We start from the raw sequence: 13,077 nt of genomic DNA, 5'->3' as shown, positions 1-13,077 counted from the left end.
ATCAGCTGATCAGAGAACGTATTTCTATGACGTGTTTCAAGCAACAGCGCCCTATGAACACACATGCACGCGCTCGCTTCCCTTATGGTGGTGGTCTTTTCTTTCACCTGTGGAAGTGAATGCTCTTTTACGTCGATCTGAGTAGTAACAGTGTGAAAATGACCTCAGATTAACAGATTTTATTGCACCACCATGTTTTTTACAGTCCCCTGTGGCAGCCATATTTGTTTTGATACAGATGGGCCATGCGTGTCCCTGATTGGCTGATCCACTTGTCAATCACGTCCATCTGGGAGATTCACGGTGCGTACTCTGCGTATTCAACAAGATTTAAGGTTTTCCCTCATATTTCACTCAACTAAATTAAATTGGCATCTCCATGTTCTCAACGATTATGAATATTATCTCTTCATAAAACACCAAACGCCAAAAAAGAGAAAAAAATCTTGCCGTTTTAAAATCCCAGGTTGAATTTTTGGATATAATTTCAAGGGACTTTCAATAACAAAAATGAATTACATGTTTATTGGCAAAATGTGCGAAGACTAAAACAAAGAGGACAGAAGCGGGGTGTTTATTTGTGGGTTTGGAGCGAGGCAGGACGCAGATGGACATGGGACGATGGATTAGACCAAAAAGACAAGTTTGGACATTTGATGTTTTTTCTTGGCTCAGAATACAAAGCTTAATAACATGATATAACGCCAGCCAATTAAATAAGATATAAAGAAATCCCATCCAAGAAAGTGAAAGGAATTTGAAAAAAACATTTAATGAAATCATGCTTTTAACGTTTAAGAAGTTTGGCAAAAAGAAATCCAAGGTTAGTATTTCAAATAGATAGTCATTCAGAGGCAGTATTATTTTCAGAAATGTATTTATTTTTGACAAATTACTGAAGGTCGATAGAAGCTTAAGACTTGAATACTGTACAGCGGAAGTGGAAAAGTTTCACTGAGGTGCGGAATATGAAGGAATTTAAAAATACAGGGTTAAGGTCATTCATGGGTCAATTAAACTATTAAAATATGGAACAAAAACATGACTTTTACTAAAAAAAAAGGGGGAAATGGTATGGTCCTTGCTATCCATTGGTTGTTGACGTAGCATTTAAACTCAAAATATGTTATCTATAAAGGTCAAAGGTCATGGAAAAAGTGTGTCCGAATGTCCTCCCCTGGCCCTTAACCCCTTGTTCACTACATCATTTCTCTTTTGTGGATTATAGAGTGGATTATATTCACAGAGAGATTCGAACACACAGCCCGCTGCTTTTGGGTCACATGACTCTAGCATCTGGGTAAAAAAAGTCTTAAGTTTAAACTCTGATAAAACTTGAGTTCTTTCATAAATAAGGTTCAGATTGAACTGACACAAGTGTTTTTGTCAAGCTGGATCTCACGTAAACTGACTGGATTTTAACAGTTTTGTCTGAAATGTGGAAATTCTCGCTTTGTTAACAGTTCAAATGAACCACAACAGTTTATTTAAGTGTTTTATTCATAATCAGGATCAAAAGTGAGATAAACCAGCGCTTCTATCTGCTTCATTCAGTCGTGTTGTGTCCAGCTAAAGACCTGTCGCTATCCACTGTTTTCCCAACTCTCGCAATGCATTGTGGTCTATATTGACATGTCTATTCAAGGTGCATTGTGGATATTCAGACACCAGTAAAAATGGCGTGACCCCTAAATAGTGCCCCCTGTAGGGAGCAGTGTGGACATTCGGACTCACCGTTGGCACAGGTCTATCTGCTTTCCCTTCAAACATTTCTTCCCTTGTCATTTTTAAGTAATGTTGTAAATGTATTTAAAGGTACAGTATGTAACTTTCTGGAGGTGGCATGTGACCTGTGTGAGTCCACGGAAACCGAAAGTTAAAACCATACATCATTTTGAACAGAATTAAAATTTAGTGCTCTACCATGTGTTTCAGTCTCCTGTGGCAGCCATATTTGTTTTGATACAAACAGACCACGCGTGTCCCTGATTGGCTGACCCACCTGTCAATCACGCCCCTCTGAACTCTGGGAGATTCACCACTGCCCAGGCTCACAACACATTTTAATTTCATAAAATGCATCTTTGCCATGCTGTGGAATATTATCGCTAAAATAACAGCATTTCCATGGAAACAAGCAGGAAGCGGCTCTCCTCCAGGCCAAACAGAGTCAGGTTTGTGGAGATGCAAGCCCATTCACAGCAAGGACACTTTTTTTGTGTGTGTTTTTCAGTGTAATAAACCCAACCAAAAAATAACAGACTGAAGTATATTTCAGTCTATTATTTAGCAAAAAGTTACATACTGCTGCTTTGAGTTTAAACACACAATATGCCGAAAGGTCAAAGGTCATGGTAGAAGTGACTGGATTTATGCCTTGGCAGTGGTCTATCTGGTTTTCCATTCGTTTCTAGTTCAGATATTTACTTTCTTATAATTTTTTGAGAATGCCCTTAATTAAAAAACCTTTACTTAAGCAGATCACAGTTTACATTGTCATATACATAAAGAGAGTAATTGGTAAAACTTAATGGCATTTAGGCGAATAAAATTATAGAAATGATCTTTATTCATGAAAAAGGCCCCAAGATAAAAATAAATAAATTACTTTCTCAGGCATAACAGGCCCTGGTAGATTAACAAACTATAATTTGGCCAGATGTGTAACACCCAAAACCCCAACCACTTTTTACCAACTACCGAACTGGCAAGCTATGTTTTAATTAACTTTTTAAGGATCTATATTCTAATTTAGGGTGACCAGACATCCCTAATGACCCGGGACAGTCCCAGTTTTAAGCCCCGTGTCCCCTGTCCTAGCAGATTTATCCAAAACGACTGATTTGAACCAATTTTATACATGAAATGTCCCAGGTGCAGGGGCGTCAGATTGGTAATTGGTCGGTAATTTGTTTTTTTATTAGACAACATGTAGTGCGGGCCCAACGAGATCATTTGTACCCAGGGAACAGAATTTTGTGCTACACCCCTGCCCAGATGTCCCTATGTTTGACTAATTTGATCCCCTCCAGCAGGAAAAAGGGGAATATATTGTCATTTGTTGAGTTAAAATAAAGAAAACTGCTGAAAATGAGCAGAAGACAAAAAATGCACAAGCAGAAGTCTCTCAGGATACTAGGATCATGTAGAGCGGATTAATATGAACATTTAACGACCAAAATGAGTCTGACAGCAGCAGTTACGGCGAGAGGGGCCACAGTTTTTCAATAGAAAGTGAATTGGAGCCAGAGTCGATGGAGCTGGAAGTGCGCCCATGGTCACTTCCTCTTTCTTCTTTGCTACGTGATGGCTAGCAGGTTAGCTATGTCCATTTACACTCACCTAAAGGATTATTAGGAACACCATACTAATACAGTGTTTGACCCCCTTTCTCCTTCAGAACTGCCTTAATTCTACGTGGCATTGATTCAACAAGGTGCTGATTCATTCTTTAGAAATGTTGGCCCATATTGATAGGAGCATCTTGCAGTTTTGTGGGATGCACATCCAGGGCACGAAGCTCCCGTTCCACCGCATCCCAAACATGCTCTATCGGGTTGAGATCTGGTGACTGTGGGGGCCATTGTAGTACAGTGAACTCATTGTCATGTTCAAGAAAACAATTTGAAATGATTCGAGCTTTATGACACGGTGCATTATCCTGCTGGAAGTAGCCATCAGAGGATGGGTACATGGTGGTCATGAAGGGATGGACATGGTCAGAAACAATGTTCAGGTAGCCCGTGGAATTTAAACGATGCCCAATTGGCACTAAGGGACCTAAAGTTGTGCCAAGAAAACATCCCCCACACCATTACACCACCACCACCAGCCTGCACAGTGGTAACAAGGCATGATGGATCCATGTTCTCCTGCTGTTTACGCCAAATTCTGACTCTACCATTTGAATGTCTCAACAGAAATCGAGACTCATCAGACCAGGCAACATTTTTCCAGTCTTCAACTGTCCAATTTTGGTGAGCTCATGCTCGTGTAGCCTCTTTTTCCTATTTGTAGTGGAGATGAGTGGTACCCGGGGGGTCTTCTGCTGTTGTAGCCCATCCGCCTCAAGGTTGTGCGTGTTGTGGCTTCACAAATGCTTTGCTGCATTCCTTGGTTGTAACGAGTGGTTATATTAGTCAATGTTGCTCTTCTATCAGCTTGAATCACTCGGCCCATTCTCCTCTGACCTCTAGCATCAACAAGGCATTTTCGCCCACAGGACTGCCGCATACTGGATGTTTTTCCCTTTTCACACCATTCTTTGTAAACCCTAGAAATGGTTGTGCGTGAAAATCCCAGTAACTGAGCAGATTGTGAAATACTCAGACTGGCCCGTCTGGCACCAACAACCATGCCACGCTCAAAATTGCTTAAATCACCTTTCTTTCCCGTTCTGACATTCAGTTTGGAGTTCAGGAGATTGTCTTGACCAGGACCACACCCCTAAATGCATTGAAGCAACTGCCATGTGATTGGTTGATTAGATAATTGCACTAAGGAGAAATTGAACAGGTGTTCCTAATAATCCTTTAGGTGAGTGTATATCTACGGTTGATTATATCAACCATCCCAGCCGTCCCAACCCGAGTCTGTCCCAGTTTTGAATTTTGAAAATCTGGTCACCCTATATTAAAATAATGGAAAAAAATATCTTTATTGATCATTACTTTATTGATCAGTATAATTTGGCCAGATACAGTAATACCAATAAACTCTAAAATACTACTTGCTAACGTTAGCATAGGATAGCTCAATCTCTTCATGTACTTTAAGGATCTATATGATAATTAAGAGGTACATTGTATAAATTGGTTTTATTTAATATTACATTACAGTAGGAGGTGATCGGTACATTATGATTATTCGTTGTTACTGAGGCAGAATAGATAAACGCTTTCGATTCGCTTACAATATGCTATAGCACCTAGCCTGTTGCGCTAACCTGGTTTTGTATATTGGTAAAACGCTTACGTCGTCATATTAGCATTTAGCAAAGGGATTAGCTCAATCGGTAAGCATTGGACATTCCTTATATTTCATTTTTGTTCAAATATTGACCGAATCACTCAAAACAAAATGGTGAAATGGAAATTGTGCGTTTGTTGCGGTCTGTAAACTGTTCAGAGGTGGATGTGTCTATGGCTTTTTCAATGCTCATATTCTTACTTTCTTATAAATCATCTTTGTTACGTAGTTTTAACCCAATTTCTAGTTGCATTTAATCAATCCGTTTAGACACTTGGCGTTGCCTGGCTTTAGCGTTAGTTCACAGTAAATACAAAGTAAAGAATTTGACCGTGACAGTTTATTTTGGGCCGAAAGAGGATCATTGGTAGTTGGGTTTTTCAGGGAAGGTGCAGCCAACCCTTCTTATGATGACATTAGCGGCATAGTGTCCCGCGCGAATACACTCCTCCAAAGACTGCTCCTGTACCAGCGCCGACAGAAATCCTTCAGGGCAAAGAACAGACAGGAAGTTAGGTTTAAACTGGGAATTTTGATGTTTCGGTAATGCATTATAATAACTACACATTAATTAGCATAAACAAAGACGTGCAGCAGTTATAGAAAGCAACAGTTTTTCAATAGAAAGTGCATTGGAGCCAGATCTCTTCTTATTTGGAATGCAGCGGCTAGCGGATTAGCAATTTTGATTAATTAAGTAGTTACTAAACCTGAATAAACCAATATAAATTATGTGTAAACTTAAACTATTACTCACAGATTTGATTTAAACATTTTGTCGTAAATTACCTCCGACGAAAGCATCTCCAGCTCCGTTTGTGTCCACGATCTCGTTTTGGTCGATGTCCAGAACAGGGAACATGGTGGCTCTGTCTCCTGTGAACAGAGAAAAGTGAAAGTCGTTTGGTTGAGGTTTTTATTAAACTGGAGAAAGGTCAAAATTCTCATGTGGAATTTTCTGTTTAACTGCCAGATTTTTTAATATCTCTCTATGATTTATATGATTTTTATTTTGGAAATTTTGGAGGGAAAAATTGACCCTTGGCTCTCCATCTGAATTTTTTTGAAACTGAATCAAACAACTACAAGGCAACAAGACGGTAGAGCTTCAGTCAAGTTAGGACACTGTGTCATTATAGTAACGAAAATGTATTTATAGCATAACTTAAAACAAAAAAACAGAGGAGTGCATTCAAATGACAATATAACTATTACCTGCAAAAAAAAAAAAAAAAAGTAAATAGGGCAATTACTGTTATTAATACTGAATTACTTTTAAACGTACACTATGCAACTTTTCTAGTGGAGGGTCTGCCACCTGCTTGTCTCCATGAAGATGTTATTACTGTGGCTGGACTGTCCCACGATATGACATTAAACGTATCCATCTAAGTCAGGGGTGTCCAAACTTTTCTCATTAAGGGCCATACATAAAATCACAGACAAAGCTAAGGGCTGATTCAGGGTCATAGACTCATCGCCAATACAGGGAATGCTTCAAACCTGTGTGTTTATTACAAGTTAGACTGAACCACTAGACCTTTATTCACGCTTACATCCTCAGTGGGACACATTAAATACTTGATATGGGCTTGTTAAAGTAGATTCTCAAAAATGTACAGAAAAAAGTACTGTTTAAAGTAACATGGGCCAATTCAAATTGAAAAGAAAAATTGGTCTGAGGGCCGCATTTGGCCCCTGGGCCACAGTTTGGGCATGCCTGATCTAAGTGGAGATGCTGTCACCCGGCCAACAAGTCAAATATGCAGAGAGGGGACCCCACTAACAGTAAGAATGCATGTTTTTCAAGGTACCTTTGAGCAATAACAATGCTTGTAATTACATAAATTCAAGACTAAGAAGTTAAATGTCTTACATTACGCAAAATTGATTCTTGTGAGTTTTAAGTCATGTTATAATGTTGTTACCACCTCAAAAACAGACCTGGAGTTGTGTTTTGTTTCATTCACACATGTTTGAGTAACTCTTTATTATTAGTCTGTCTACAGCTCCAAAGCTCAAAATGCTCTGTTCCACCTTGTGATGTCATGAAGCTGTAGTTTTCAAGTGAACAGCTCCTTTTACCTTTAGTTCAGTAGAGATTGTCAATTCCAGGGCTGAAATCATCCAAATGTTTCAAGTGAAGGTGTATGGAGTTTAAAAATACAGAGGAGCACTTCCTGTATTACCACATGATGACAAGGTGGAACAGAGTGTTTTCAGTTTGAGAGAAGAACTCAGCCTAAATATGCAGGGTTTGTGTGTTAAACATGTGAATGAAACAAAACACAACTCCAGGTCTGTTTGTGATGAGGAAACAACATTATTGCATAGATCAGAAAACAACGTAATATGGGCCCTTTAATGCCATACAGTGGGATATTCTAAGGAAAGCAATAACATCTTTACGGTGACCACAAGTTGAAAACTTACACAATGCAGCTTTAAAATGTTTGATTAAATGTGTTTTTATGATTTCTCTGGTATATTTATAGTGTTGTGTGTGTGTGTTTAAAGCGTTCTAATCCGTCCTAATTAAAAGTGGTAGGAGTCTGTGTTCGCTGCCGCTCACTCTAATTGTGCTTTGAAGACATCAGTGACGTGCTAATGACAAGCAGCAGACAGCTCTTTTAATCTGCGCCGTTTCCCACCAGCAGCGAGCCCCACGCTACAGACACACGCTCGAACGCTGTCCATCAGGTCCGCTCAAACAACAACAACAACATAAGGGAAATAATGGCCTCAGAGTTCAAACCACAGTCAAATGAGACCAGTATTTATAATATGCAAATCGATTGTTGTTCAAAGAGAGGATCAAAATGGCCGACGAGGATAATATTTAATGGCATACGCAAATTATGTCGTTACTGTTGGAAAAATTGACTTTTACAGCAATTAATACTTGTTATTCAGGCTGGTATTACTACTAATGTGCTATGAGTGTACTTCAACTATCCTAAAACTACTAATACATGTCATTACTCAAAAACAACACTTGCACAGATTTTTCCCTCTGTGGTGTTTTTTTCTTGCCCAGCCCTTACAACCTTCTGGTGGGTTTATTTTGGCCATCTTTGGTCTTCCAGAAGACTTCCCTCGGTAGTCGACATTACAGCTACAGGTTTTGGCATTTACCTCTGTTGTTGAAAGACACCATCTCCTCTTACATCGGAAATCAAAAAATTCCCCATCCAGCACTCAGTGGATTAATGAGGTTATGTCCTTTTTGAAAGTGGAGAAGATTAGATATTCCAAGAAGAGTATTACAGAGTAAACAAATTTTATAGTAAGTGGGAACCATTTACTGACTTTTTTGAAACTGTCTAAGCCAACCCCCCCACCTCTTTTTTATTCATTTATTTATTTAATTATCATCATCATCATCATCATCATCATCATCATCATTATCATTATTATTATTATTTATAATATTTTTATTTATCATGTGATGCTCTAATTTAATTATTCACTCAAGGTTTGTGTGATTAATTAATTAATTAATTAATTAATGTATTATTATTATTATTATTATTATTATTATTATTATTATTATTATTATTATTATTATTTTGCTTTAGTTCTTGTTATATAAAAATGAAAAAGGTGCTTATGCATTTGTTGTTTTAAATGACTTTCAAATACTTGTTCACACGTCAATAAAAATATGAAAACAAACACAAAAAAAGTGCATAAATACGCTGATGTTAATTAGGGATGCACCAATACCGATACCAGGGATACTACAGATATCAATTTGCTGCCAATACCAAGAGCCGATACCACTATAATCTCTCAGTGACAGTGACAAGTTGAGCATAAAGAAACACATTAACTCTTCTGTTCCTTAAGATCAGCTTTAATCACGTGACTGTCACATGAGCTATGGACATATTTAGGACTCTTAAAGGCTCTGATACTTCACAGGATTCACAGGGATATCAGTGCAGTACTTGTGTTTACATAGACGCATGTGTACGTGGCTAAGTGGTGCTGGTGAGTCTTTGCTCGTGCTTTGGGACTTGTTGTAATTGACAAACACATTAATCGACTGAATAGAGCAGGTTCAGCTCGTTTAACAGAGTATAACATGTCCATATTGGTCAAAGTGTAGCTGTGGTGAAGTAAAAGAACACTCACTCTTATGCTGAAGTGGCTCGTGGAGGGCGCAGTAGACAATGTAGTAAATATTAAAGGTACTTATTTAAATTACATGGCAATTATACCTAACTACAGTGATTTGAGTAGACATTTAAAACAGTAAAACAGTATTTCAGTGAAAAGGAAGGCTGTACTACAATGAAATGAAATAATGAAATAATTTATTAGATTTACCGCTGTATCTGAGCCCTGTGAAATGTCTGGTATCGGTATCGGGATCAGCAAGTACTCAAAATGAAGTACATGACACTCGTTTTGGAAAAAGTTAAATTGGTGCATCCTTAATATCAATAAGGATGTGTTGCTGTTACTGTTATTAGTATGTTTAATGTACTATTACTACTACTACTACTACTACTACTACTACTAATGCTACAACTATCTGCAGTATATGTTCTTCAAAAGGATTACAGTACTGCATAAAAGTGACACTACATGAACTACATCAACTACTTAACAATGTCATGATATTAAAAGTTCAAACTCAATTTCGATACTAAAGAATAAACTCAATACTGATTTTGATCCCCAACTGATCATTTTAAAAACTTGTTTATAGACGAAATTGTATTTTCAACACAAAATAGTAGTATTTTGTTTACAGCATGTTCTCTTGCACTGCTCTGATAAAACTTGAGATGAAACTGTTTTTATTTTTTTTATCAGTTATTTATTTTTTTTATCAGACACCTGCTCAAATGAGTATCTACTTTCAATACTGGTTTTAGTCAAGCCTACTACTTAATACTATCTATTAATAGTACTACTACTAATAACCACATTACAACTAACAGAAACATGATCTTCAAAACTGCAACCACAACTACTACAACCACTACTACTACTATTACTACTTCTATAACAACCACCACCCCCACTACTACTACTACTACTACTACTACTACTACAACAACAACAACCATTACTGAAACCACTACAAAAACAACAACTGCTACCACTACCATCACCACCTCCACCACTATCACTTCTACTACTACCACCCACATACAATTATGAGCAGTTGTTCAAAGGGATTAAAGGCGTCTCTATAAAGACGACATTAAACCAGGAGCTTATGTCTGAGGCGCAGGAAACAGCAGAGATGTTACTTCAAAGAACCAAGGACCAGGATCACAGAGGTGTGACGGACACTACCCCGACCTGTGGATGAAAGCACTGACCAGATGACAGGAGGAGGAGACGGAGAGGGGGAGGAGAGGGAGAAGAGGAAGAGGGGGAGGAGAGATAGGAGGAGGAGAGAAGAGGGAGAGGAGAGGAGAGAGGGAGAAGAGGGAGATAGGAGGAGGAGAGGAGAGGGGGAGGGAAGGAGAGGAGGGAGTGAAGAGGGAAAGGGGAGGAGAGGGAGATAGGAGGAGGAGGGGAAAGAGGACGAGACAGAGGGAGAGGAGGGAGTGAAGAGGGAGAGGACGAGGGAGGGAGAGGAGGGAAAGAAGAGCAGAGAAAAGGAGGAGAGGAAGGAGAGGAGAGAGGGAGAGGGGAGAGGATGGAGGGAGAGAGAGGGGGAGAGGGGAAGGAGAGGTGGGAGATGGGGGAGAAGGAGGGAGAGAGTGAAGGAGAGAAAAAAAGAGGAAAGGAGGGAGGAAGGGTGTAAGGGAGAGGGAGGAGTGAGGGAGGAGTGAGGGAGGAGTGAGGGAGAGGAGGGAGGGGGTCGTAACAAGAATGAGCCTTACTAATGACATACATAAACTACAGCAGCCAGGGATTAACCAGAGACCACACAGAGACCAAACCAGTAATTACGCATTATGTAACTTTTCTGCTCGTCTCCATGGAGATGTTATTGCTTTGCCTGGAATGTTCCACAGTATTGCATTCCCCTAAAGGTCTATTTTGCATTCCTTCAATTACAGGTGTTTTTATTGCTAAAAAAAAACAACAACCAAAAACCCTGCATTGAAAAACATGTATTCAAAGTTAATGAGGTCACCTCTCCATAGATCTGACCAGTAACTTGGCCTGGTGGTGTCTCCTGCTTCTCCCCTTTGAGAGAAGTTTAATGCCATAGTATAGAGCATCATCAACATGTTTTGGGCCACAAAAAAAGAAAAAAAATCTCTCATCGTCTCTTATCTTTTTAAAAACATTAATATCAGAACTAAAAAGCTATGTGCACTTGGCTAGCTCTAAAACGTACAAAAGTCAACTTCAAATGAATGAAACTTAAATAAAACTCACACGGAGAAGAGGTTCTGCTAATTAACGACAAATCTGATCAAAAGCAAAACTCTCTTATAAAACGAAATAGACACTGATAAACAACAAATGTTTGTTTGCTTCAATATCAATCCATTTCAATTTCAAACGACACAAGCTAAGCCGCGTTAGTAGTGATTTTTTATCTTCTTTTTTTTTAAATCAGCCCTATTGTGCTTGTGTTGCTCTCTTGTTATAATCTCTGACACCTGTGGATCCTGATGTTATAATTTACACATTTTAAATCACAATATTAATCTAAAACACCGTAAACGTCATCACAACAAAGAGCCGTGTAACTGTTTGCGCCCCCTATGGACAGCTGCACATCACACCATATTTTTAAATTTGTACCAAATGACTACGCGACGCTCCCAAATCCTACGAGTATCACTGATTAAGAAAATAAAACTGAAGAAGGAAGTGCGTACGTCACAGTGGGCGTGTACCAGTGGAGGTGAAAACGGGGGTTGATCGGCAAAATGGCGTCTTGAAAATAAGCAATTAAAGATTACTCAAACATGAATCACTCCAAATACAACTTCAGACAGAAGAAACGACTAGAACAGGGGTGTCAAACACATTTTCACCGAGGGCCACATCAGGAAAATAGTCGCTCTCAAAGGGCGAGATGTAATGTAAAATAAATATAACTAGTTTTTGAACTTCATAAACTCCATGTATTTATTATTCACTTTACAAACATTGTATATGCACTTCCATAGATGTAAAATAGATGTAAAAATATGGCTGATAAATTGACATTTTAAGACAGTCATACATTTAATTGACTTGTTATGGGCCGCATAAAATGACATGGCGGACCACATTTCGCCCGTGGGCCTTGAGTTTGACACATGTGGACTAGAACATGGGTAAACGCTATGAAAAGCGGTGGAGGTTAGGATTCTTGTTTATGGAAAAATAAAATGATTTATTTTGAGTGAAAATTAAAATCATGACTGTTTACTCATTATGTGCCAGTGATGGGACTTTTGGCTCTTCTGCGAGATCCGAATCTTTTGGATCATTCATTTCAAAGAGCCGTTCACAAAACTGGCTCTTGTACTGTTTATTTCTCTTTTTTTTCCAATTTTTATTTTATTTTGGGACGAACACAAAGTACAAACACAATCTTCCCAGTTCAGATATTACATAAAACAGCATTATTATTCAAAGTACTACTTATACTTAAAAGTACTTTTCATAACTACACCATGTTCTTTTAGTCCCATCCCATTTTAGTGTATTAAAAAAGTAAAAAGTAAAAACAAAACTATTTACAAGAAGCAGGAAAGCAGGAAAAGCAAAGTGTAGTCAAACACTGTATATGGTTTGTACAGTAAAGTCAAATAAATCTTCACCCGAAATGGAGAAAAAATTAAAAAGTCAGTTCTAAATGGGGCGATACACTCGATCCACTTGTTCCAAATACAATAAAATTTGTTCCTTTGCATGTTTATTGTGTAAGTTAGCTTTTCCATCCTAAATATTTCAGATACTATATCAATCCAGCCATTGAAGAGTCAGAATTTAGCCATTTTTTGGTGATATTCTTTTTACTTGCCGTCAGTACTGTTTATTTTTATGACAGAACTCAATGTGAGAACTCATTTCATCGACAAACTCGGTCTAAAAGTTCATTACACTCTGCATGAGACTTTACAAACTGAACTGTTGGGACTATATTTTGTCTGAATATAGTTTTGTATATTTCGTCTTTACCTGCAGGTGTCA

At 38.4% G+C, this 13,077-nt stretch overlaps 1 protein-coding gene across 2 annotated transcripts in view; it reads right to left on the bottom strand.

The window, feature by feature from the left end:
• Window positions 1-867: 867 nt before the first annotated feature.
• The window catches only part of LOC117387565 (adenosine kinase), a 277,300-nt gene continuing 265,090 nt past the window's right edge, over window positions 868-13,077 (bottom strand). For both annotated transcript variants that reach the window (XM_033985095.2, XM_033985096.2), the window contains exons 10-11: window positions 5,758-5,844; window positions 868-5,454 (exon numbers count right to left, since the gene is read on the bottom strand). In XM_033985095.2, the coding sequence (XP_033840986.1) occupies window positions 5,330-5,454; window positions 5,758-5,844 (212 nt within the window). In that variant the 3' untranslated portion in view covers window positions 868-5,329. The remainder of the gene's footprint in view (window positions 5,455-5,757; window positions 5,845-13,077) is intronic.

The sequence above is a fragment of the Periophthalmus magnuspinnatus genome, chromosome 19 (genome assembly GCF_009829125.3).
Source record: "Periophthalmus magnuspinnatus isolate fPerMag1 chromosome 19, fPerMag1.2.pri, whole genome shotgun sequence".
NCBI lineage: Eukaryota > Metazoa > Chordata > Actinopteri > Gobiiformes > Gobiidae > Periophthalmus > Periophthalmus magnuspinnatus.
Note: the sequence above shows the minus strand (reverse complement) of the source record. Positions and strands in the feature narration are given on the sequence as shown.